Genomic DNA, 27,757 nt, shown 5'->3' with positions numbered 1-27,757 from the left:
CAACGATATCTGATATAGAACGCTTCTATCGGGTGCTTTGGTGTGTATGCAGGTGTATCCAAAGCTGACATCGTGATTGTCCCTGACCCTATGAAAGGATACAACTGGCAACTCCCTTTTACATGTGAGCAAAACAGAGGTTGAAAAGCTCAAGGGACTTTTGCAAAGCTAAAGTCTTAGGTCCTAGAGAGGAGCAGAGTCAAGCTGGGAAATATGGGTTCGTGACTGGAAGTCTGCCCAGAACTCAGCCAAAGGTGGAGCCAGCAGCTAGAAGGGCCCCATGGCTTGATAATCTGTGAAAACTGCCAGTGCTCTCTCTCTCCAAGCTCAGGGAACAAACTCAGGAGGTGAGAAGGCATCTCCAGCTCATGGGGTGTGTTGACTCAACTGTCTTGACTCAGGTGGAAAATTCTCACAAGTAAGGTATTAAAACTAGAATATTTTGAGGAGCACTGTTTGTGGCCAATGTCTGGACTGCATTTCTTGGGTACTTAATTGTATTCAGTTTAATGACACGGAAGTTAACAGTCTCACTCGTGTCCACAGTTCTCTGCTTGACTTCATTAAAAAGTAGTCAGCTGGAACGTATCCATACTTCTGTGTGAACAAAAAACTCGATCAGGGTCCCCGCAGCCGCAGATGTGGACAGGCAGGAAGGCACATCTTTTACTACTCTTTACTCTGTTGGCTAAGTGGAGAATAAAAATAGAACGTACTCTAAAAGGGCAGTAAACAATTAAATGTATTCCTTGTTACTCATTGTTCTTCTCCTTCAGACTTACTTTTATTTTATGCTCATGAGTGTTGGCTCACCTGTATGTATGTGCCCTGTGTGTGCAAAGGTCACGGTGTCTCTGAGAAATGACCTGGAGAATCCACACATGACCATTACATCTTTAAACCTATCAAGATCCTGACGGTTCACAGCATGGAAACCTACCACAGTGGTGACTCACAGTCGGCACCCAGTGCAAGCAGGGTCTTCCATTGTCTACAGCTGGTGCTGCTGCCTTCTGAGTTAGTTAAAACAGAAAGAAGGGAAACTCTGCACATTCAATGCCGCTGTCCTCATAACCCAAACTCTCTTCTTTTACCAGACGCTTTTCAAAGAGACATCAAGCAGAGTCGATGATGATACGCCTGGCTTGAGAAGTGGTCCCACAGATGATTCCAAAGCTATGTGGAGCCCTGTACCAAGCCAAGGGCTCCTCTCTGAGTGATAAAAACCACTATATAACCATGTGTGTATTTCCACCCTCTCAACCTTTGTTCACTCAGTAACAGATGATAAAAAGGCAGGGATTGTTTAAGGTTTTTAAATTTGTGTGTGTGTGTGGTGACTGTCTTATGTGTGTATCTGTGTGTATATGTGTGATGTGTATGACTATGTGCCTGCATGTTTATGGTGTGTGTGTGTGTATGTGTGTGTGGTGACTGTCTTATACAGTATCTGTGTGTGTATATGTGTGATGTGTATGACTATGTACCTGCATGTTTATGATGTGTGTGTATCTATGTGCCGGTATGCCTGTGTGTGTATTACCTTTGTGGAGTGTGTGTGTGTGTGTGTGTGTGTGTGTGTGTGTGTGTGCATGCACAGAGGACAGAGAGGGCATCAGATTCTCCTGAGCCAGAGTTGCAAGCATCATGAGCCTCCTGACTTGGGTGCTGGGAATGCAAATCAGGCCCCCCGGAAGAGCAGTACACCACTGAGCCACCCTCCACCCCAATACTATAGTTCCGAATTCTTACATGCTAACCCAACTCTCCGGCCCCAATATTATTACTGAAATTGTAATATCAAATCTATGATTATTTGATGTGGGCAAGTCTCATTTAAATACATATTACATGAATCAGATGCTGTTTTTAATTTTACTGATCCTCTGAATTGTAGAGAATTAGGCTTTTTTAAAAGAACAAAAATTCAGCCTACAGACAACAAAAGGGAGTTATGGATTCTTTCAACAATCTTTTCCCCCCTTCATCAGCCTGAGGTCAAACTATGGCACCCCTAGTGCTTGTATTTACCCTCCACTGTCACCCTCAGCAGCTTTCCCACAACTTGGAAGCTGAGTAGGGGAAAAAGAAACTTTTCCTCATCTTTATAAAAGTCCACAATGACAGAAGCCCATGTTCCGCCTGTTTAATTTCTTTCATTTTACAAGTGGATGTCAACACTGCAGACTGACCTTGCAGATGGAGGCTCAGTGAGCTGAACAGTAAGGTGGACTACAGCCTAAGGCCGGACTCAGAGAGCAAGGATGGGGACAAAGGTCAAAGGCTGAGAGATTTCCAATGCACATGCACAGAAGGCCAAATGTAGTCGGCATTCCAGGAAAAGTGTAGCCTTAACAACTTGATAATGGTGCTGTAACAAAGCCAGATGCTCCCGTCTCATCTGGACTCATTTATCAGAACCAGGCGCAATCAGGGGAAGAGGCAGATAGAGAGACACACCCAGCGGAGTATGACCCAATGAAATAGACCCAGTATACAAACCAAACAGAAGGCAAGGTCTCAGAAACCAGTAATTATGAGAGCTAGGACACTTGAATTAGAAGTTAGAACACCAATTATAATCCAAAAGTCCAGTTGCAATCAGTAATGAGAAGATAAAGGAATTTCAGAGTTCAGCTTGTAAAATTATATGTATTATATAAAAATATGCATGTGTTTATCTATACATGCCTATGCACATAAACTTATACTTGTGCATACACTTACAAGAGACTTCCTAGATTTTGACAACATGTAGCCAAAGCTCACCACACCTGGCTTCTGGTTCACATTTTCTGTTCTTGAATTTGAGAATGTATTAAATTTGTGCCGTCGTTATGACTGGAGGCACCGAAAGCTCAGGCACATCGAAATCAAGTTTAAGTGAGTTTAAAGGACGGTTTTCAAAAGACAATGCTTCACACAAGGGTCCTTCAAGAAAACATACATAAGTATAATACATGAGACCAAATCCGTGGCATCTACACTGCACACAAACTGAACTTTTGAGAAAGCCCCTCGCCGTTACACACATTCTTCCCCAGTGGGAAAGCCGGGGCAGAAACAGAATTTTGCTCTGTCCTGTTGCTTCTCAGGGAAGCTGCTCTCCTTCCTGACAGCCATCACACAATGTGCTGAGCTCCGTGAGCTGAGTCCTGAGATGACACGTGTGTTGGATGCCATAAAGTCTAGATGTTGCATCTGTCCCTGGAGCCTGGCTTATTCGTCTCACAGTTATCTAATCACCCCGGAAAATGGCCCAAAGTTCATCACGTCATGTTGCCACCAAAGGTTTGCGGGTTATGTTTACACTTGAATCCAGAAAGCATAGCAAATGGAATTCACGAGCCGCTTTAAATATGACCAACAACTTTGCATTATTTTCGTTTCGTAAAACACTGTGTTATGACCAGTTACTCATTCTGTGAGCCTGTTATTAGCAAACCAAATATATACAGGTGGCCATCACTTGACATGTGTTCATGTTTTAGGATTGTCAGTGCAAGCTGCATTCTACAGAGACAAAGAAAACAGAAAGAAATAGCAATGTTTTGCAAATGGCTACACATGCATCAGTAGCCTGTGCAGTCAAAGCAGTCAAAATCTTAGTGCGTGTGCGTTTTACAGGAAATATAAAAATTTCTAAAATTAAACAGCATCAGTTCAAACTGATTTCCACTTGCTCTACCACTCAATGGAAAGACCAAGGTACAGACTCACCGAGTCGATCAGTCAAGCCACAATCTGCTGTGTGTTTACCTGTGAGTTTTGTTTGACATTGGCAACAGTCTTTCCTCTTCTCAGAGCCTTACGTCCCCACCTTCAAAGCTCAGAGAAGAGTGAAATGCAGGATGCTTTACTAAGTTTTAATCTTACGGCATGAAATGGAAATCCTAGGTCTGACTCAGCACTGTTTTTAAAGTTAAATTGTTGTCAGTTTTAAATCTCCAGAAAATAAAATTCTCGACAGAAAGAATTTTTAATATTAAAGACTAGGTGATATAAATAAAAAATTAAATATATTAATTGTTATATTACAAACAATGCTGCTATAAACATGGTAGAGCATATACTTTTGTTGTGTGATAAGGCCTCTCTTGGGTATATTCCCAAGAGTGGTATTGCTGGGTCCATGGGTAGGTTGATCCCAAATTTCCTGAGAAACCTCCACACTGCTTTCCAGAGTGGTTGCACAAGTTTGCATTCCCACCAGCAATGGATGAGTGTACCCCTTTCTTCACAACCTCTCCAGCAAAGGCTATCATTGGTGTTTTTGATTTTCGCCATTCTGACAGGTGTTAGATGGTATCTTAAAGTTGTCTTGATTTGCATTTCCCTGATCGCTAAGGAAGTCGAGCATGACCTTAGGTGTCTTTTGGCCATTTGAACTTCTTCTGTTGAGAGATCTCTGTTCAACTCAGTGCCCCATTTTATAATTGGGTTGATTAGCCTTTTACGGTCTAGTTTCTTGAGTTCTTTATATATTTTGGAGATCAGACCTTTGTCAGTTGTGGGGTTGGTGAAGATCTTCTCCCAGTCAGTGGGTTGCCTTTCTGTCTTAGCAACAGTGTCCTTTGCTTTACAGAAGCTTCTCAGTCTCAGGAGGTCCCATTTATTCAATGAGGCCCTTACTGTCTGTGCTGCTGGGGTTATACGTTTATGTTACTAATAGACATGATACAAGTCCTCCTTAGAAATGAAAGGAAATGAATTTTTAAATAAACATTTCAATTTATTAATTAAAATATTAATTATTAAACTCCTGGCTAAATCCAAACTTGCTTTTTAGAAATAAAAATATTATTTGGACATAAAGTGACCTCAGACTCAAATGTACAAGGAAGCTTTATGAAATTGATTTCTGATAAGTAAAGGAAACTCCACCAGGGAGAGTTGTGTCAACAAAACACAGCCTTTCTGAAATAGTAAAACCCTCCTCAGATGGGTAAGGTTGTACAAACCACCTAACCTTTGTTACCACAGATCCATTTGTGAGCCAATGACCTTGCGCTTCCACTAAGCAATGTGATGAACATTGTTAAATGGAAATGTCACCATGTCCTCACCAGGAAGGTGGCATAAGGTGTTTGATTCTTTGAGTTGTACACGTGAAGTTTTGCAAACTCATGTTGTCCTCCATTAAAACACAGTCCCCACCGTCTCAGAATGAAGCCCGTTCCATCTTTCAGCCAGATGATGAATGTCCTTAATTAGAAACGCTGATAGCTGCACTTGTCCCCACAGACCTATTAATTATCCCAGTCACAGACACTCTGAAGTGGAACTTTCTGGCCAAAGCTACAGTCGAACTATTGTGCTGTCTTAGTCTCTCTGTTTGGGGATCAGGGATGAGGCCTTTTATTTATGTTCAGATAAACGTCATCCCCTTAGTAAATGCAAAGCCACAACCTAACTGTCTACACATATGTGCAAAGCACATCACACACGCCATGTCATGTTAGTATAATATGAACATACTAGGTACTGTATGGAAACCTTGAACATAGATTTCCTGATCTGATGTGGGTGGGAAACGGGAGACTCTAATTTACAAATAGACTCCCACAAGAGCGCTTTTAATGATGTAGAGTCATAAATACTTTTTAATCCCTAAGTCAGTGTTTTTATTAAATAAAAATGTCAGTCCCCAAAGAAGAAACTCATAAATACTCCATAGAAGAGAATGTGGTGGGCAAAGGTGGAAACAGTTAATCTCAGGGAGGAACTTGTCCTTGATGTCATTAGAAGTACCCCAAGTGTGCAGCTAGGACAGACCCCAACCAAGGACGTGGCTCTAATAATCAGCCGGGGGGTTGGGCTTTCATTTTGAAACCATCAAGTTTTAAAATTATACATACCTAACTAGCTATTGTGTGAGTGTATGAGATGGTGGACTATGTCTTCTTCTTAGGAGCACCAGAGAGTACACCTGAGTGTACACAGAGTTCACACCTACAGAGTGTCATCATTCCCTAAGGAGTACCCACAGGAATACCTTCTCTGTGAAATAAGTGTTTATATCCAGCATCTACTTGACTTCTTAAACTGGGTTTCTCATTATATCACAAATAAAATATGTCTAAAAATAATTCTGGATACTCTGTACTAAAATATTTGTTTTGTAATTTTTAAAATAATATTTTATTGACTATCTGAGGATTTCCTGCAATGTATTTCAAATGATATTTACTCCTCTCCCTCAACTCCTTCCACATCCACCCCAGCCCCCTTCCCACCCAACTTTGCTTTTGGCTTTGGTGTTGGCTCAGTGGTTCGTTTGTTTGTTTTACTGATACAGTCCAATTTATGGCGCCCAACGGCTCTTAGGTGTGAGGCCTGCCATGGAGTGTGACAAACGATCACACGTCAAAGAACCCTAACAACAGCCATCGATTGTCAACAGCTTCTAGTGCCTTTCATGCCCAGATCCCACTTCTAACCTGGGATTTTGCCAGGATCAAACTTGCACCGGCCTTGTGCAAGCTGTCACGGTTGATGTGCAGCTGCCCTATAAGGTCCAGAGAACACAGCTTCCTTGAGGTCATCCACCACCTCTAACTCTTCTGCTCTTGCCATCTGCTATGAAAACCCCTGAGCCTAGAGAGAAATGCTGTGATATACATGTCCCATTTAGGGTCAAGCACTGCAGTCTTTTATTCTCTGCACTCGGAACAGTCAAGGGTATCTGTGCTAACTGCTAAGGAAAGCTTCTCTGGTGAGGTTTGAGCATCTCAGTAATTTGTGGGTCTAGCAGGAAGTCAGGATTTATTTTAGGACTCTGTCCATCTAGCAGAATTGTAGAAGGTAGGTTCCCTTCTAGGGCTTATAATCTGTCTACTCACAGACTCCTGGTCAAAGTAAGAATGCCAGGTATGGGTTCTGTCTCACAGAACAGGCCCTAAATCCAATCTGAAATGATGGTGACTCTCATAACATTCATGCCACTATGCTCCATGGGTGTGACTTGTCCATCCAATCATTATTGTAACTCACAAGGTTCATAGCTGGGTGACATTGGGGATTATTTTTTTTCCTCCTTCCCACTCTACAAAGCTAGCCAGTAAGAATGAAGCTTCTAAATGTGGCCCAGCTTGACTTCCTCCATGTTCTATGACCCGCGAATGTGGAGTTTTCAGCAACAGAATCTTATCTCCAGTCCCAGAGGGAAACCAAGAGCATTGTCTGCACTAAAATCTTTTCTCTTCACATTTAACATTTGCTCAGACCAATGGTCTATGTTTGAACCATGTTTTGTTTATTTGGTTTCTTAACTTTCTTTACCTCCCCATCCATGTTCACATCCCGAGGATTGCATCTTCAAAATTGACACGATCATTAACTATTGCCTGAGTGCGGTTCAGAATGTACACTATCTCAGCATATTGAATATGTTTATATAAAGAAATTTGGGAGGTGGTGAATCAAAAAAAAATGGGAACAGCTTACAAAGCTTTTGGTGGGAGACGCATGGTCCCTGCCCCTGTAGCCAGACTTGGCTCAAGGAGGATTGTAAGCACTTAAAACAATTAGTTTCCTCTGTGGCCCCTTAGTACCCTGTCATCATCTCGCACAGGGCAGCCTGAGCCTTAGGCACACCTGCTGCATTTCAAGACAAAGATGAGTTTAAATAACCAAGACCAAGCAGACAGCCCTGGAAGCCCAGCCATGGGTTACTAAACTCTGCACTTTTCCTTACAGGAGGCTTTTTCATAAATATGCTACTGATCAAAATGTAATGGGACTTTAAATACACAATATGATAAACAAACATGAACGGCAGGATGGCAGATGTGATGTGGTCTGACTGAAGCCTCTGTTACTCCACTGATAGTTGACTGAATGGTGTCCCCATCCTCCCTCACTATTCCATGTGCGTCCTTCCAGCATCTTCGCACTTAGTTGACAAGGACACTCTTCTGCAGGAGTGTGAGACCTTTCTTGGGCCAAGGGTACACCTGTAGCTGCTTACTCCAGCTAGAATCCCTAACTAACTCTCACATAGGAGGCTAATGTGTAATTGATAAGCAATTTCCACATTTCCACTCATCTAATTGGGCGCCCATTTTGTTTCTGGGGATTCTGTTTGAGCAGACAGAGTAACCCAACTTTCTCTCAGAAAGGTGAAATGATTGAAGAGGAACACAAGTCAAACACTCAGGTACGTTGTGTCCCATATAGGTATATGATTCTAGACAGCAACCAGTATTAGGAAGAAACTGTTAAGTGTAGGAAGAACAAGACCCTGGCTGATGGGGAAGAGAAACATGAGTTTAGCGCCAGGGAGGTCCCATCTGAATAGCTGACATTTTACCTAAATCAAGGAACAGAAAAACCAGGAAATAAATGTTCCCCTAACATCAGTTGTAAGCCTGTGGGTCATGACCCCCGAAGACCATCAGGAAGCATAGGTATACACATTAGGATTATAACAGGAGCAAACTGACAGTTTTGAAGTAGCAACAATAAAAGTATATGGCTGTGGGGTCATCGCAACATGAGGAACTGTATTAAGGACTGCAGCGTTCAGAAGGCTGAGAAGCACTGCTCCAACGCAACAGAAAGTAATCAAAAGGAAACTCAGCACAGATGAGTGCCCAATTCACACAGAGCCCAGGTGCAAAGGCCCAGAAAAGGAGAAAGGCTGTGGGTTTCCTAGCGAGCCTGGCATCAGCAGTGGGCAGTCACCCTAGTGATGCAGAGATGCAAAGAACTCAAACCCTATGCAGCGGCCAGGTTCTGAGCTCTGAGTACATGTTGTCTGGCTTCAAACTAGCAAGCTCGGGCTGAGATGCAGCTAAGTGCAAGATAATGACCTGGAATGCACTAAGCCGTGGCTTCAGTCTCCAGCACCTCATAAACTAAGCCTTATGCTATAAGTCTGTAATTCCAGAACTAGGACTCAGAAGGTGAAAGTCACCATGGGTATTTAGCGAGTTCCAGGCCTGTCTAGGCTGGATGAGACTCTAACAACCGAAACTAATAACATTATTGCATGGAATGAAAGGGTGGGAGGAAACAGTGGAAGCTGGTGCCCCTGGGCCATGATTACTTGGGGTGAAGGTGACAGGAAGTGTTTGGGGGAGATCACGCAGGCAGAAAGAGCCTGTGGAGTTTGTCATGCTCTAAACCTCCAGAGGAGTTTTGGAAACCACCGGAGGATTTTTATGACAGCGGTGAGGTACAATGATCCAATTTATGATCTCGAAGGCTCATCCGCTGACTTTAGAATAACACAGCATGCAGGAGAAAAGGTAGGCATAGAGGGGGCTGTCATCCCTGCCTTCACATGGGCTGGGGAGTCATGGTGGAGAGGACAATCATGAGATCCACTTGGCGGTTTTGGACCTTGTTGAATCTGAGCCCACTTGTTAATGAACTTAGTCAAGAGAGGAAGCTGGATGAAAAATGGTAAGAATTTTCCTTCACTACCTGGGTAACAAAGAGGGGTGGGGAGGAGTCACATTGACTGGGTGTCTACTAAGCTTGAGAAACATCTATCAAGTATGAGGCCTGATACCAATAGCTAATAACCCAGTCTCTTATCTGTTTGTGCAATAGAAATTATGTGCCAGCATTAATATTGCAAACAAGTTACAGGCAATGTGTCCAAAGCATTGGAACTAGAATATGGAAGAAGTCTCTAATCCTAGGCTGAATACTAGGGTCTGTGTATTTAACTCCAAGGCTGGCTTTTCATTTTATAAATTAGCATTCCATACTAAACTTTTAAGTATACTGTGCTGGCTTCTCTGTTCATGCTGTTTATTATACCTTAGACGTCTCATGTACTGTACTGTGAGAACATGGCTGGCAAGCCCTTGCAAGAGAAGTTACTTAGAAACAGGGCACGTAACCCTGTGAAGGGCATTAGCCGTGTCAACATGATCTCCTCAGCCAGGAGAGCCAGGATGGCTTTCATTCCTCCCATTTCATTAGAAGGCCTCTACTCTGCTATACCACATCCTCAAGAAGACATCAAAGAAAGCAACACATAGCACAAATGCCAACAATCAACACATATAAAGCAGGCAAAATGCCCAATCTGTGGCTGAAGACAAGCCGAATAGCCTGCTTAATTCAGCTGCAGCACGTTCAGCATTTTAATGGTATAAGAAGGCTGAGCTGGAATTTTTATTCAGCCTGTTCTGCTGTGGCTTTTCAGTGAGGCAAATTCGCTCTCTACCAAGTTGAAAGGCCGAGCAGTGCTTCCCAGGAACACGGGACAGAGAGCTTTTCCATGCACTGTCTTCCGGACATTTGGTCAGAAAATGGAAGACAAAGTTGGGAATTTAGAGTCCTGCCTAGCTATACACTATGGTGTCAATTCCTAGCATAGGGCCACAGCTGGGCAGCTCTAGGCTGTCAGCAAGTTAGAGTTTCAAGAGAGAAAAACAGGCAATTTGCAAGATATAGAATGAAACTGTTGGGATTTTTTTCTCTGACGAGCATTCTGACTTTTTTCCTCGATTCTTCGAACACAACAAATTTGACAACATGTCATCTGAGATCTCACTCCTTCGTCTCTTTCTGAATTTTTTTATGTCACCTCCTGTTCTGACTGTTAAATCATAGCAACAAGTGTGCGTTTCAGTCCCTTGTCAGAGTTCTCAACCCTAGAACATAGGTGTGAGCTGTGGTTTATGAGACCTGATACCATCATTTTTTGATTGGTTGGTTTAAAGTGGGGTTACTCATCCTGCCGAATGTGTAGGGGGTTTTGCCTTCAACCCTGAGGCAATAACAAAAGCTTGTATTGTTTTGGGTGTCCCTTGGATTTTCCTTACCAACAACTCTAAATGAGCATTCCCATGCCTCCCACCGGGGTTTTGTTAGTCTATGACTCTTATTATCATCCTAAGTGGTATAATTTCCTTTAATTATTTAAAAAAGACATTTCCACTGCTACCAGTTAATTGTGCAACATGGGTGGGGGAAATCTCACAGGGCGCCTCCCTTAGATGAAGAGCTACAGACAATGAAAGGCTACTGAGAGAGGGAGACTCAGCCTTCTGCTAGGATCAGTTTCTGATAGCTTATCCAATGCAAGAGTGGTCAGCCCTAAACACTTACACATATGGGCAATGCTAACTGGATTCAGTGGCTTATATTCAAGCATCTGTGTGGTGGTGATAATACTGAAAGAAGAGGTTGTATACTTGGGAATGAGTCGGGGAGCACAGGAGGAGTTTAGAAAGGGAGAGGTTGGGCTAAATAAAATACTCAAGTATAAAATTCTCAAAAATGTAAAATTAAATAAATAAGTATATGTAGAAATTATTTGGGCACAGGGTGTGGTCAGCAAGGCTGTGACTGTCAATGGCTTGGAAATATTCTAGTGAACTCTTTATGTTTGCTTTGTGTTGTCCAGATATACAACATGGCCAGACACAACTTAGAGGAGGAAATGGTTTTGTTCAGCTTCTACTTTCAGATAACAGTCTGTGACTGAGGGAAGTTAGGGCAGAAACTCAACACAGGAACCTGGAGGCAGGAACTGAAGCAGAGGCCACAGAGGAACGCTGCTTCCTGGCTTGCTCCTCACAGCTTGCTCATTTTTTTTCTTATACTGTCCAGGACCACCTGCCTAGGATACTCTGTGGGCTGTGCCTTGCCTATCACAGATCACCCCAAAGTGTACTTCTGAACCCAATTTCCCTCCCACACACCAGAATGTCCACCACCTTCCCGGTACAGCAAGTGTCATGGAGGCAGATGCCTTGAGGGGCGAGGTTCCTCCATCCAGTTTCTGTTCTTGCCACTTCCTTTCCACAAACAGTATGTGTGTGTGCTAGGGAGTGTCTGGGGTTGACCACATGCTTCCGGCTTCAACAAGAGAAGACAGCTGAGACTGGAATAGTTTAGCAATGAAACCTTGGTTCTAAAACCCAACTCCCGACTAGTTTCCACTGAGCTCAGTCTCTCTTCCCCAGGGCTGATTGGTACAGCCAATTTCCATTGGATTTATGGGAGGATGCTCACACCAAGAGCCCGAGGACTGTGAAGGATGCAGAACACGGATGTCACAAACAGGTCTCAGATTAACTTGGATTAAAGTTGCATGTAGCTGACACACTGTTTTCTGTCCCTCATTCCCTGAGATTTTGAAGCTTTGATATAATGTAACAAGGTAATTCATACACATTAAAAACAGATGAAATAATATACCAGGAGAGAGAGAGAGAGAGAGAGAGAGAGAGAGAGAGAGAGAGAGAGAAAGGGAAGGCAGGAGTGGGAAGAGGAAGGTAGCACTCACTTAAAAATGAGTGACATTGTCCTTGGAATCTGTCACTAAGTGTAAATCCTAATCCTCCACTGGTTTTTGGGTGGGTCCACGAAACAGTACACTGACTGCATGGAACTGATCATATTCAACAGGAATTTCAGCATAACATATTAATATAAAAAATTTTACAGTAAAAGGAGCCCATACCCAAAAGACTCAACTTTCAATATTCCATGAAGACGCTCTTGTATCTATAGCACATGGAAAGCATATACGTATCTTTGTATGCTAATACAGGCACTTGTGGTTATATACATATATCATTTCAGTTATTGGAGGTCATAACAAATCTGCCTTGAGCATTTCAACAAATACTTTCCTTAAATGCATCAACATTATTAAAACATTGGATACAAGGCAGTCATTCTCAGGAAATAATTTTATACAAGTCATCCTTGTATACAATTAATTAATTCACTATCTTTGGAAAACTCAAACTCCTAGTCATACATTCGCTCAACAAATATTTAAGCAACTCTAACTCCATCAGTCAAGGCACGCAGATTCTCTAGGGATGTTCAGTTGCTTCCATTTTTTAGTTTGAAGTGTTCTGTATGTTCACAAGCACAGTCTAATCGAGCAAAACAAAGCAGTGTAGAGAATAACATTGCTTGTAAAACTCAGGTGTTCTGTTGCTACATGCCAAACAATTTATGTCACTGCCATTTCCCAAAACTGAAGGCTAGATAGTTTTTTATTAGGTTTATTCTATGGAAGTTTATCAGGGCAGAGGCTCCTGCTCACTCCGGGACTCAGCAAACACACCTGAGAGTGATAATGCTGAGAAACCACAGGCTGAGTGAACAAGAAATTGGGACACTTTTTCATCTCCAGAATCTTCTAGACCTATCTAGATGCTTTCAAAGCTGAAGTACTTCAAATTCCTCCTCACTCGGTGTGTGGGATTAGAAGGGGCTCAGGTAGCTGTCATGGGAAGGAACTTCTCCTGCACAGAAGCCGCCCTCTGTGGTGAGATGGGGATTCTCTCACCATTCCACACTGAAATCTCATTAGCTATATTCAGTGTATTTAGGAACTATTGCAAGCATTAGGAAATTTCAATAAATGGGATTCGGTTACAAATAAAGCTAAATCCATTTGCTCCTGAGGCTCTGACTCACAGCCCAGCAAACTAGTCAGTACACACCTGAATCAGTAGCTGTGACAACCAGGACGAAGTGATCCCTTGCTTCCCGGTCCAGACTCTGCGTCACCAGAAGCTCTCCACTGGCCGTGAGGGCAAACGCGTTGTCTTCATTTCCACCAAGCAGAACATAGGAGAGCTGGCTATTCGGTCCTTGATCATCATCTCTTGCAACCACCTACGGAGGAGAGGAGTTGCATAGCTGCCATGAATCACCTATCATGTGAAACAAATGAACCGTTGCAGGATAACTCAGAGGATAACAGTGCTGCAAGGCTGTGCTTCCAAAATAGAGGACTGGAGAGCCGGCTCGGTGGTCAGGAGCATTTGCTGCTCTTACGAAGGGCCCAGGTTCTGGTCCTAGCACCCACACAGCTTCTCACAGCTATCAGTAACTCCAATTTTAAGGGATCCAATGCCGTCTTCTGACCTGCTTGAGCACTAAGCATACATGTGGTACACATACAACATGCGCATACATGTGCGAGTGTTAACCATTCATACATGTAAAATAACGTTTAAAGATTTTTAAATTAAAGTTGTAAACTATAGTATGTACTATATATACATATATATATTCATAAAGTCAACGAGTAGGGTTTGAGGAATGTTTCCCATGAATTGTACATTATGATTTTTCTTGTAAAGAAGGAAGATAAAACAATGTTTTGAACTAACTTTTCCAAATTTTGGCATCATCTTAGGTGAGAATATTATTCTCATAGTAAAACACAATTTAAAAATGCTCCTCAAATGAACATATGGTGATAAAATGAGTATACAAAAAAAAATTACGAAATCTCAGGTACAATGTTCATAAGCATCGATTTTGAAGATCCTCCGTGTCTATCTCCCCCTGACAGGGAGAGGATGGAGGAGGTCCTGAACACAGTCTAAGGAGAAAGCCTATTGCTTTGCTGTCAAATGACAATATAAGTTGTGTTTAAACATACTGACCTGGAGAATGGTTCTGGGCAGGGTCCCTAAATTCTCAGGGACATTCACAGAATACGGAGACAGCTCAAATACAGGGACGAAATCATTCATGTCAAGTAGAGTGATGGAGACCGTGCAAGCATCTGTTCTGGGGCTACTGCCCCGATCCGTAGCCTGAACGGTTAAAGTGTAAGCAGGGGTCGTCTCTCTGTCCAAAGACTTAGCCACGGTGATGGCCCCCGTCACCAAGTCGATCCTGAACTCCTGATGTGTGTTTCCAGCCACGATGCTGTAGCGCACCTGTCCGTTGGTGCCTTCGTCACCGTCTGCGGCAGATACCTGGGTTATGTCTGTGCCGGTGAGGGTGTTCTCCTTAATCTGCACCCTGTACACAGACTGAGCAAAAACTGGGTTGTTATCGTTGATGTCCAGGACCATAACCACAACCTCTGTAGAGGAGGACAGGGGTGGCTGCCCTTTGTCTGTGGCTACCACTGTCAGGCTGTAATTGGAAACTTCCTCTCTGTCCAGCTCTCCAGTGAGACGGACCTCACCATCAATGGTCCCAATGCTGAACTTGTTACCCAAAGGATTCAGGAGAGTGTACTCAATGTAGCTGTTGGGGCCACTGTCTGGGTCTGTCGCTTGAGCCTTGAAGACAACAGTATCAATGGGGGTGTTTTCTGGAACGTACATCAACTTGGGGGAAAGAAACATGGGTGGGTTATCATTGACATCCAACAAGATGATGGAGACTTGGGCTGTGCTTGTGAATCTGGAGGCAGGAGGCTGGGGCGAGTCATGGACCTGAATGACCAGGTTGTAGAAGGACTGGCTTTCCCGGTCCAAAGCCTTGAGGGTTTTGAGGACTCCATGTTTATCCACTGCGAACTGCCCAAGGCTGTCACCTGAAGCGATGCTGTAGGACAGCTGAGCATTGACACCTAGAAGTGAGAGAGGCAAAGTTAAGCTTATTGAACAGGTGATGATTGTAGCTTAAGCCACACCAAAAATTCTGACATGTACAAGAATATTTCTGACGCTTTAACCACAGTAAATGATTTTCTGAGTGATTCCACATGAACCCCTCAAAGTGAGTGTGAATGATTTAGCTATAGCTAAATACACTTCACAAATAGTGCTGCATGCATGACTCTTTTCCTTTGAGCTTTTGATCTGAAAGACATTTACAGCCTGGTGTACAAATGATCTATACGGGGTGTGTTGCTTACAGCAATGTTGAAATACTAAATTACCAAAGTGAAGAGGAGGAAAAGGTTCCAGAGAGCAGATATCCTTCTAAACATTTCTCTGTTTCTATCACATAACTCCCTAGGGCCCAGCACTACAACCGCCACTTTCTATATCATTAGCTAAACGTTCGTAACTTCGGTAATTTATTGAGGGCGACACCGGTTTTCAGAGAAGGGTAAATAAAATGTTCTGATGTTGGACATTAGTCATGGATGCTTAAAGTCTCCTTTTACATTTCTTGTCAGAACTAATAAATACTTTTTAATTCCTTCGAAGCATCTGGCCAAGCAACGTCCTTTAAGAAAATAACCCCTCTCAAGGTTTATGTACATTCAGACATTTGAAAGAGTATTCCTTAAAGGAACCGTTAGCAGTAAAGTCATAGATGAAAGACTTTGGGCAGAAGGTTCCTGCTGTCGCTGGCCCATGTTTAGATACCATCATTTTTGTTCTTGATATATAACATTTGTTCATTTTAAAACTATATACTCATTTTAAAATGTTGCTGAAATGATCGTAGCGAAGGAGGTGAGGAGAGCGTATCAGCCATTATGTTTTAATAACTCTGGATATGCATCAATCCCATAGAGAGCCATGGGATTTCTGCCTCAAAAACTGCAGCACTGTCCCGACTAGCTCACAATGCCACCTGGGCTTTCCCATCTCATCTGAGGGAAATTCCAGCTCTTCAGCACTCTGGGTCCTCCCTACCAGAAACAATGTCTGCTCTTTGCCAAGAACCTCCTAGAGCAGTTGCCTAGCTCTTGTGAAAGATTCTCCTCAGTGGTGTGCTTTCGCTTCCTTTTGCTCTCTGGTTCCCTTCCAGGCAAATTACTGAAGTAAAAGAATCCCTTCTCCTCCAGTGTGGTCCTGTTACTCTGTCCCTGTGACCTGAGGGTCTCTCTTGAGCATCCTTTCCCAATGTGCCAAACAAGGAACCACATTTAGACGGCGAAGTCAGCACTGAGGTACTGATCTAATGTTTCTTGGGTGAACTTTGACGCACAGGTCTCTGGAGACATAGACTGTACTGTGTAGCCATTCATCTGTGGGGTTTACTGCAGACTCCTTCAGATGAATGGAGCAGAGGTGATAAGCTTAGGAGCCTGAACAACAAGCAAACTACAAACAACTGAAATTCAAATGCCACACATCAACCCACCTGCAGGAAAGGAAGGATGGAAAATGCAGATCAGACAGGTCTGCTGAATGCTTTAGCATGTCTTACATCTCTCCAGGTTTGGGAAGGTTCCACCTGATATGGTATGTGGCTGAATATGTAAAGGGTGCTTTTTACATAAAGTGCATTTTTATAAGTACATTTTTAGGGTTTCCTAACACAAAAGCCAGAATCAAATATGGAATCCTTGTTCTTGAGATCCACAGTCACAAAAACACAGGAGTCAAAACAATACCAAAGAACCTCCATGAAAAACTTAGTTCTGTATAGACATACAGAACGGTTCCCAGTCAAGATCAAGTCGTGGAGATCTATGAGAAGCCCACAAATAAGCTGGATCAGAAGCCTTTACAGCAAGGATCAGAGAATTCTTGTTCTTAATGGATGTTCATTCAAGTAAGTGTTAAAACTGTGGAGAGGAAACAGAGCAGGTCAGAGGCTCACAGCCTCCCAGAGAGCAGAAAGGTCCCATCTATAAAGGGATGGGTTGACAGGAAGGGTCAGCCAGCAGCCAGGGAGCTAATAAATGTGAACCTTTAGGTATCACTGAGAATAAAAGCATTTATATTTAATTTATAATCACAAATAAATTAAGGAATGCTGTTTAAAATAACCAGATATTACTATAATCTTTAAAACCAATAGTAACTGTTCTTGTACCGGATAGTGTAAGGTGAGAATAGGTCTTAACTCAGAACTGGAATCAGAACTGGACAGTGGAAAACACCAAGCTGCACTTTAAGAAGGGCTGTTTCCCTCCGAAGAGTCTAATTCATCAAGTAACCTAGGCCTTCAAGGCTATACTAGGAAATGCACATGGTCCCAGAGGGTCTCAGAGCCACCTCAACACTAGACCTGTCAGGAAATTTGCAAAGCTCTCACCATCCCCCTGCTCCCTGCATCAAGTGTCTGACCAGTGAGAAGGCAAATACATACTTTGTCTTGGTTTTGAGTAAAATGCCAGATTTGTATTTGGGGGCTTTTACAATCCAGCAGATAACTACACTGGTTATGGGTTATTTTTCCAATAATTTAAGTTTAGCCTGCTGGAAGTCATGTGGTTCCAAGAATATTCTTGAGAATTTGGTTGGTGTGAGTGCCGTGCAGCTGCCAAAGGTGTGTACGTGTGTCTGTGTCGTGGGGAGCTATGCATTAGTATGGATGAGTATATGTGCATATTTGATTGTAGACATACAATATTGGCATTTGCTGTGTATTTTATCCCTAAGATCTGTAGATTCTTAGGTAACTACATAAGATATAAGTTATGAAACACATTTTGAAACTATAAACTTAGCTGGATTATGAATTTGTGTGCACTCAGCCACCATCTATAAATTTTGTTTTCTATATGTGAGGGGCTAATATTTGCTTGCCTGATACTTGGCAAAGACACACAGTACGGACAGGGCTACCATGCATCTTCACAGAGCACTTTGAACAAGGTCATCGGGGAACTATATTACGCAGTTGGGACCTTGTTCAGTCATGCACCAAAGATAAGTGGGCGCAATCATTCCGAAAAGGTGACATTTGTGTCCCTCTCTGAACACCCACTAATGACCACAATGCCTCAGGTGTGTGTGTCCCCAGAAGGGTAAAACAACCGTAATTTGACATACTGTCATAATATTTTAAGCTATAACCTCTGTCCCATATAAAACTTGCCAACTATATTTATAGACACATTGATATTAATAGGACTGTGGCTTGTGCCCTATTTAAGTGATTATGTAACTGAAAGGGTTAAAGTTTAAATGCTGACTGTGTACACAGGCGACACAAGTTGCTGAAGTCCCTCTCCTAGAACAATTATTTCTGTCGAAGATGGCAGTGTTCCCACTTGGGAACTTTCTGAGCAGGGGCCAAGTGGAACCTGTTCAATTGAGTGCCCCCTAAGAACGCTCACAGACACACAGGAAGCACTCCCTGTGAGTGTGCTGGATTCTTACGAAGTCTCCCTTATCGCCAGCCTCCGAATCCAGAAGGAGTAGGAACTCTGTCCTCTATTTTAAGTCAAGGTCCAGGAAATGACTCTAATAAAAGCATTCAGGCTGAACAATGGCTAAAAGGGGCTCGAAACCTTCACAGTTCTAACCAGCACAATTAAACGGGGGAAACACCCTTAAAAAAAGAGGGGGGAATGATTTGTGACTGCACGGGTAGGAGTCATTTTGAAACCTTTTGAAAAATTAAGTACACCAGTATCTTTTCACTGTTTTCATATTTCTTTCTATTTAATGTTTTGAGGGTAAATCAAATTTATTCCAGAGGATATGCTGGGTCTCAATAGACCATAACCCACATAGGCGCCAGGCAGAAAATTGTTCAGCATGGAAAGCTGACCCCAAGATCGTGGGTATGACTCTGGCAGTAAGCTGCTTGCCTCGCAAGCCTGAAGCTCTGTGTTTGGTCCCTAGAACTAACATAAAAGTGGCTGGCATGGTGGTACACACTTCTATGTCCCATGCTGGGCACCCAGAGACAGATGGAATCTGGGAATCCACGGCCAGACAGACAAGTCAAGTTTCAAGCCAGTGAGAGATTCTGTTTCACAAAACAAGGTGCACAGCACCTGCAGACTAACGCCACAGGTTAAGCGCTGTCCTCCATGTTCACAAACACACATATACCTGCACCCACACAAACACATGCACACATATACGCTGAACATATCCACAAGAAAACTTCACTCAAGAATGTGTCTATGATGTGGCAAATACTCCATATTCATGTTCTTGTACGGGTAGAATAAATAAAAGTGATGTAAGCTTTGTAAGGACTTGACTCCAGATTCTAGCTCTCATCTCAGACAGCCCACAAATGCCTGAGGGATCCAGTGCCTCTGGGGACACTTGCACGCTTGTACAACACCCACATATACAACACTCGCACACTTGTGCAACAGTTGTGCAACACCCACATATACAACCCTTGCACACTTGGGCAACACTTGCGTGCTTGTGCGACACAATGCAACACTTGCACACTTGTGTAACACCCACATATGCAACGCTTGCACACTTGTGCAACATTTGCACGCTTGTGCAACACCCACATATGCAGAACTCACACACTTGTGCAACAACACATACACACAAAGTAAAAGAATCTCTTTTAAAATGCTTAACTTCATTATATACTGTAAGATAAACAAGCCTTTCCAGTCAATGAAAGCACAAATACTTGCCAAAGTATTATTAGACTTTTAATCTAATAATACATAATTTAGTTATTCACTTGAAAATATTTTTCTTTAAGACTTTTTTTTTTTTGCTCTTTTTACTTTGCAATTTTACTCTTTCAAGTCCAAGCAACATATGGGCCGGCAAGATGGCTGAACAGGGTAAGCTGTGCAGCAGGAATAGTAAAAACCCAGAGACAGATATTAGGATTTGAGCTGAAGACCAGAAAAGCAAAGCAGCCGAGTCACTGGAGAAGTCTTACCTCTACCAAGGCCGAGTGATTGCAGCCTGAGCCCTGAGCCTCTGTGTCCTCCCGTCCTCTATTCCCCTTTAGTGCTATTTGACAAGTTCATAACACTGCTTCCTGGGAGGACTGGTGAGCCTAGTTAGTCCCCCACCCACAGTGGAGGGAGAGACCCAACTTCTGCAAGCTGTCTTCTGACCTCCACACACATGCACACCACGCCACATGCATCCACACATCCAGACACACACGAAACAAATAAATAACTGTAAAACTTATTGTTAAAAGTTTGAGTAATACATTTGCATGTACATGTACACACACGTATATATCTATTTATCTAACACAATCTCTGACGACTAAGTTACTGAACTAATATGCTGCTAAAAATTTTAGGGCAAAACCCTAAAGATACAATTTATTAACTATATAAACTTATAATCAATCATGTGATAGTTGTGAAAAATTATATTACAAATTGCTTGATTTTTTAAAAATCCTCCAGCTAAAACTCAAATAGCTACCTTTAAATGTATATTTATAGATTTTCATTCACAAACAAATATGAATAAATAAGACAGTTAATAAGATAATATTAGCATTGGATTCCTTCAGATACACCCTGTATTTTGTGGAATTTGTAAGCACAGAAACGACATACCGTCATCTGCGTCACTGACATTAAACACAAGGACAGTGGATCCGAGAGGCAGATTTTCCATTAGGGACGTGCTGTAGGTGCTCATGCTGAAGACAGGGGGATTGTCGTTGACATCAAGAATGTTAAAGTAAGCTCTGATGGTGCTGAACTGTCCCCCGCCGTCCTCAGCACGGACCGTCAGGATGTAATACTGCTGCGTCTCGTAATCCAGGGCTCGGGTCAAGTTGAAGACACCAGTCACCGGGTTCAGGAAGAACACACCATCCCCGTCATCTTCGTCCACCACATACGTGATTTCCCCGTTCACGCCAGAGTCATCATCTGTTGCTAAAATTGCTGCCACCAGCGACCCTGCGGGAATGTCAAAGCATGCCTAAAGTTAGTGGAACAGGGGCATTGCGTTATTTCTAAAAGTGTGGAACAAGGGGTATTGCGTTACTTATTTCTAAAGGTTTAGACTGACCAAGAATGTGGTTTTATAGACAAGTGTTTTAAATACATGGCTGCTGTAAGACAGGGAGTTTGGTATTCCGCTGACTTCTAGACTGACATGCCCATCTCCTTAAACCACAACTCAGGGACCATGGCAGATGCCCCATGAAACTCGGGCTGTAGTGATAGGGTTATCAGAGAGGTAATCTTATTTCTGACATTGTTTCCACCCATTGCTACCAAGTTTTGCATGTATCCATAAGTCAATGGATAATTATTGGAGCCCATAGCTAATGTGGGGGACTGAGATTCCAAACAACATCATGATTATGTGTGTGTCCTGGAGCTGGCAGCCTATGGAGCCAGTGGTCACTGCTATAATTAACACAGGAAATAAATGTGCTGAGAAATTCATTAAGGACTATGCATATCATCTTAGGAAGTGAAGGGGGAACTGTCAGGGGGAGGGTTTACCAGGGAGTGACTTCTATCCAATTTTCTGTGTAGCCCCAGCTGTCCTTCAGGATAGGATTCTCTCTGTAGACCAGGTTAGCCTCACATTCAGAGGCTGCCCCTGCTTCTGCCTCCCTCTGCCTATGCCTGTGTCTCTGCCTTTGTCTTTGCCCCTGCTTCTGAAATGATGGAATTAAAGGTATGTACCACCATGCCTAGCTGAATTTTGATTTTTGAAGACAGCAGCACAATGTTGTCAAGGCTTGCCTCTAATTCCCAACCCTCTCCCTGTCTCACTTCCTGAGTGCTAGGATTACAAGTGTGAGCCATCACACCCAGCTTCACATTTATCTTCATAATTAGCATTTTGATGATTTTAACAATTATTGTTTCCATTTTACACGGAAAGGGATGCTAAGAGAAATGAGCTAAGTCTGCTGGTCACATCGCCAGCGTGGACTAGAACCACTAACGGCGGCCTGTTTCACACTCTTTCTGCTTGTACTCATTTTTAAAACAGAAAGAGAATGGACCTCGCTGCTGTGAACACTGGTGAGCTGGGCAGAGGACATTCAGAAACAGAAATGTCTGTTGTTATTAATCACATATTTATCTTGCCTCATCTGCTCTAACTTATTAGGAACTTTCTTGGGGATTACACAAAAGATGTTAGGTAAAAAAATATATACGCACAAAATGGGATGCATATATTTTGTAACCAGAGGTAAACATGTACTAAACACTACCCACTACTTAAAGCAACCAGTCGAGTTTATCCGCACTGTTAAAGGTGGTTCCTGCAAAACGCCTCTAAGGGCATGTCACCTACCAGGGGTTGTATCTTCCAGGATGTCAAAAGAGTACACAGGCCTAGAGAACTTGGGGGTGTGGTCGTTCACGTCGCTGATGGTGATATTGATCCTCATGTCGGAGGACTGAAGGCCATCATCTGCTCGAACCAGCAAGGAGTACTTGGACCTGTGCTCTCTGTCCAGCCTCTTGGTGGCTATGAGATCTCCAGACTCAGGGTCAATCCGGAAGCTGTCGTCAGCTCCACTGATGAGCGCATATGTGACCAGAGCATTTGCTCCCTGAGGGAAAGGACCAGGCACATGAACTGCTGGACTCAAGAGCTTTGTTTCTTGCTATTTCCAGTGAGCGTGACTTTGGCAAGAAAGGCTTAGTGTGTAACACGTGACATGGATTTGCTTGTGACAGTGTACAGTTTTAAAAGGTCGGGAAGATGAACCTAACCAAGAAGGGGAGGACTTGTGCCTTGAAAAGTCAAAATCGTCAATAAAATAAAGACCAAAAACTCATTTGAGGTTGTGTATTGGAACGTCCAACATTGCTACCAGGTTCAGACAGTCTACAGCAATCTACGGTGGACACAGTCTCTTTCAAAACCCTCATGATGCTTTTCTTATAGAAACAGAAAAGAACACAGAGGACTGGAGAGACGGCTCATCAGTTAAGAGCACTGACTGCTCTTGCAGAGGACCCAGGTTCCACTCTCAGCACATGGAGGCTCACAAATGCCTAGAACTCTGGTTCCAGGCGATCTGATGCCCTCTTCTGACCTCCACACACTCCTACATGCATGCAGTGTGCCTGCACTCACACAAGATCACACACATGCACATAAATAAGAATAACCAATAAACAGAAAAGAACACAATTTAAGCCACCCACTTAGAAACCAAACAAAAAGGCCCTAGATGAGGCAAATCAATGTTGAGGAAAAAAATCTGGAATCACTAGTCCTTCTGAGTTCAAACTGTATCGAAACCACAGCTCTAACATTGTATTTCCAGACATATCCATAACAGAGCAGAGCAGAAAACTCAGAAATAAATGCAAGGGATAGTCAACTGACCCTTATGCAATTGGAAAGAATAAGCAATTCAGAAAATGGTGTTGGGAAAACTGATTATCACATAGCAAAAAAAGAGCAGGGGTTGTATCTCACTCTGTGCTCAAAAGCCAACATGTAGTAGGTGAGCTCCTCCACATAAGACCTAAAATTCTAAGTCTCCTAGACCAGATACAGAAGGCTCTCTTCCTGATGACAGTGCTCTCGGTGACACTGAAAACGTGGGGGACAAGACCACAAGGAGGTTAGTGAGGTGACACCAAAGCAAAGAGCTTCCGCACTGTGACGGGATGGGCAGTCGGGAGAGCAAGAGATGGTGGCAAACTCTACACATGACAGCAGGTTGATTCCTGAAATAGCCACAGACCGCAAAATGTTTCTGTCTTAATAAAAGATGACTAAGGACTCAGGGAACCACCTCTCCAAAGAAGTGGGGAAAAGTTGCAGATGTGTAAAGCGTGTGCAGTGTCACTGCCGCGGAGTGACTAAACTGCACAGATGTGCCACCTCAGACCTAATAGGGCGGATGCATCAGAACACCCGAAGACGCAACACATGTCAAGAAACTGGGGAAATAGGAACCTCACCCTGTGTCAGGGGAATGCAATGGAATCAATAGGAAGGATCTTAACACACACACACACACACAAACACACACACTCATACACACACACAAGCATGAAAAGGGATTCATCATTTCTACTCCTAGTATTAATACAAAGGAACTGATATTAGTATTTCAAGAGGAGACTGTTGGCCTCAGTCAAGGTTGGGAGATGAACTACTCCGTCAGTGGATGACCAGAAAAGGGGTGTGGTCTACGTGACAGTAGTTCTGAAAAGGAAATGGTTTCCCTCATGAGAATGTAAAGATAGCACTCATGGGGGATGGGTGTCACATGGTATCAGTTACATGAACCATCTGAAATAATCACACTCAAGGAACTGTAGTACAGTGCTGCTTCCTGGGGCTGGGAGGGTAGTGAGGAATCGCTAGTTCCTCCTGTGCTTAGGGAGGAAAACATTGATAAAGATCTAGCTAGCATACATCCATTTCCATCCCAAAGATCCACCAGGCAGACTCGGTTCGTGTTCCCCCAGTGCTGTAGTGCAATGGTAATTAAACACCAAGCACTAAATGGAGAGGCTTTGGATAATAGAATAGCCAGGAGAGTAGGGCCCTGTGGGTCGCTCTGGGGGAAGATGCAACAGAAAGAGGACAATGGTATTGAGTATCATAGAATGAGCAAAATGTTTCGAGTGTAAACAAACATCCACAGAGGGGGGGGAGTGAATGAGACAATTAGAAGAGCTTCGAGAATTTTTATTTTCAACAAATGGTCTTGATTAAAAAAAAGTTAGGTTAGAATTTGGAAATTTTCAAATGTAATACAGACTGGCTTGAATTCTAGTTCTGTTTCACCTAGAAGCACGAGTTGATAGACAGACAGGTACAGAGAGAGAGAGCTGGGAATACAGATATGAGTACGCTGTAGACACAGCGAGATGGCCCGCAGTGGGGAAAAGCTGAAAAGACAGTGAGGAAAATGAGAGTCAAAGAGATTGGCGCTCCTTTACCCCGAAACTGGGCAAAGTGAGTTGGTGACTAAGGACAGCTTCACAGAAATGGTTATCTGGCAATCAGAGATGGTGAATGACATCTAAGATGATCATAGTAGGAGGTAGATGTCCCCAAAAGGTGAGAATTTAAAGCAGAGTACACGAGGAAGAAGGGCAGGAGCAAGACTGAGCATCTGCCATTCAGGAGCAGAGTGTCATGAGCTATGAGGGATAGACAGTGAGGAGGGGCCTGAGGGAAGGGTTAGATGCATGGCTCCCTAAGGTCAATGCAGAGGCCCAAGTAAACTAGCAAAGTTCAAATGTAAAGAGATTGTGCAGAGTTAAAGGCTGGGCCAATCTGCCAGAGGAGGCACTAGATAGTCCTGCTTTACCCTTTGCACCTCCACCCTGCCTGACCCTGAACAAGTTGTTTCCTTCTACATCTTTACATGTCTTTCTAAAGCAAGCAGTCTCCATAATCACACCAACGTGCTTATTTAAAATATTAAATCTAAAACAACCTCTTGATAGACATAAAGCAAGGTGCATGAAAACAAATTTGAGTGTAAAAAGCTAAAGACATAAGGAATCTCCCACTTGTCCTCAAATGTCACTGTGACTACACCTTCAAGAGGAGCTTGAAGGAGTTGAGAGTGAACCACAAACACTCTGCAGTCTCCGGTACAGCAAGGGCATCAGCGGAGAATGTCATACGTACAGCATGGCACTCAGGTCAATAGGCTGTGCTCTAGAAGGGGAAGTGTAAGTTTGATCATCTCAAAACAGCAGTTAGCAATGATTCTCATAGTCCCAGGGGGACAATTCTCAGGAGAGTCGGATGTTGATGAAAGAAATCAAACTTCCACATACAATTTATTCGCAATCCACTATAATTTGGGTAGAGCAATCCCACATCAATCGTAATATCCCACAGAGTCAGTCTTCATACCACTAAAATATTTATTAAAATTAGCATAGCTCTTGCTTAATTTTTCTGAAGTGGTAGGAACAAAACATTTCAAACAAATGAGCCTTTATTTCTCTTTCCAATTGCAATTACAGCCAATCAGGACTGATTATCCTACATCAACTGCTTGATATTCATATTGATATTATACTCAAATTGGAGTTCATGAAATTTCATAAATGATATAACTAAATATATTGTATCAGTGATGAGCTTTAAGAAAGGGAAAGATTTGCTAACCAATGTCAGATGTTGCATAGAATCAGTAGTACAGGGGTTTAGCTGGCAGCGACCACTGACCTGGGAATCAGTATTAACCTTTCTCCATGCAGAATGAAATAGTAGAAACTAACAGAAACATCAAATGTCTTCTAGAAGAAAACTGCAGCTTTCTAAAATTTTGTTTTATTATCTTCCCATTTACTAAATTTTGTGAAATTAATCATGATGGGCTATTATATTTCTAAATTGATTGTTAGAACTACTTAATATGTTATTTACTTGTTCATTTACCTTTTTCTTTCTTTATTTTTGAGCCATGGTCTCACTGCATAATCCTGGATTCTCTAGGTAGATCAGGCTGACCTCCAACCCAGAAAGATTCACCTGCCTCTGTCTCCAAATTAAAGCTGTGCACCACCAAATGCAGTCTTGTTCTATTTACTTATTGATAATGTTAAAGAAAAAATCTATAAACTATTTAATCATAGTTTTTTAAAAAAAAATCCTAGGGTTGAGGGAGGAAAGCCTTTCTGGGTGGGGCTTGGCTGAGGGATGATGGGAAGATGTTTTGGTGTTTGGGAAAATTTTTTACTCAATATTAGAGCAGTAATTAAACCGTTAGCTCAGAAGAAAAGAGAAAACAAGCAAGGAGTTTTTGTGTAGTGAAATATAAATTAATTATTTAACCTCCCAGGCATTTGCAGCTTGACTATTGTGTGTCTACACATAAAGTATAGAGAATGAAAAATCTATATTGTGTCAAATTTAACATTTGCCAGGGCTGGAGAGATAGCTCAGCGGCTAAAAGCACTGACTGCTCCTCTTCCAGATGACGCAGGTTCAACTCCCAACACCCACATGGCAGCTCACAATTGTCTATATTTCAGTTCCAGGGGATCTGGTACCCTCACACAGACATGCAGACAAAACACCAATGCACATACAACAAAAATAAAGTTTGAAAAAAATTAACATTTGCCAAAAGGTATGAAATTTGTTTATTACAATAAATTGAAAAACTATTAGCTTTTCTGCATGACAGCCTTAAATAGATATTACAAATTTTTAACTTATGTAGGCATGAATAAATGCAAAATATATAGGTATTAAAAATATAAAGTTTTTAAGATCACTTTAAATATTGTTAGTTTTAAAATATTTGTTTTTTTTCAATTAGAAATAAAAATAGATTTGAAAGCAAATAGAAATAAAGATCCAGTTTCGAAGTCTTTATTTTTTTTTTAAAGTGATTTGGCCAAGAAATCTAAAATGCAAAGGAAAAACAACTGATCAGAAAAGAGTGTGTGTCAGTGTATATGAAGGTCAGCAGGTCACTTTATCTGTTTCTCAGGGGGTGCCCAACT

At 42.4% G+C, this 27,757-nt stretch overlaps 1 protein-coding gene across 1 annotated transcript in view; it reads right to left on the bottom strand.

Annotated features, from left to right (window-relative positions):
* The window catches only part of Fat4 (FAT atypical cadherin 4), a 131,500-nt gene that overhangs the window by 47,968 nt on the left and 55,775 nt on the right, over positions 1-27,757 (bottom strand). The window contains exons 3-6 of the mRNA XM_050138422.1: positions 22,602-22,863; positions 20,888-21,238; positions 14,385-15,307; positions 13,431-13,605 (exon numbers count right to left, since the gene is read on the bottom strand). Of these exons, the coding sequence (XP_049994379.1) occupies positions 13,431-13,605; positions 14,385-15,307; positions 20,888-21,238; positions 22,602-22,863 (1,711 nt within the window). The remainder of the gene's footprint in view (positions 1-13,430; positions 13,606-14,384; positions 15,308-20,887; positions 21,239-22,601; positions 22,864-27,757) is intronic.

Source organism: Alexandromys fortis, unplaced genomic scaffold (assembly GCF_014885135.2).
Source record: "Alexandromys fortis isolate MF-2015 unplaced genomic scaffold, M_Fortis_MF-2015_v1.1 scaffold_15, whole genome shotgun sequence".
NCBI classification, from domain to species: domain Eukaryota; kingdom Metazoa; phylum Chordata; class Mammalia; order Rodentia; family Cricetidae; genus Alexandromys; species Alexandromys fortis.
The sequence above is the reverse complement of the archived record's forward strand: the minus strand, read 5'-3'. Positions and strand labels throughout refer to the sequence as shown.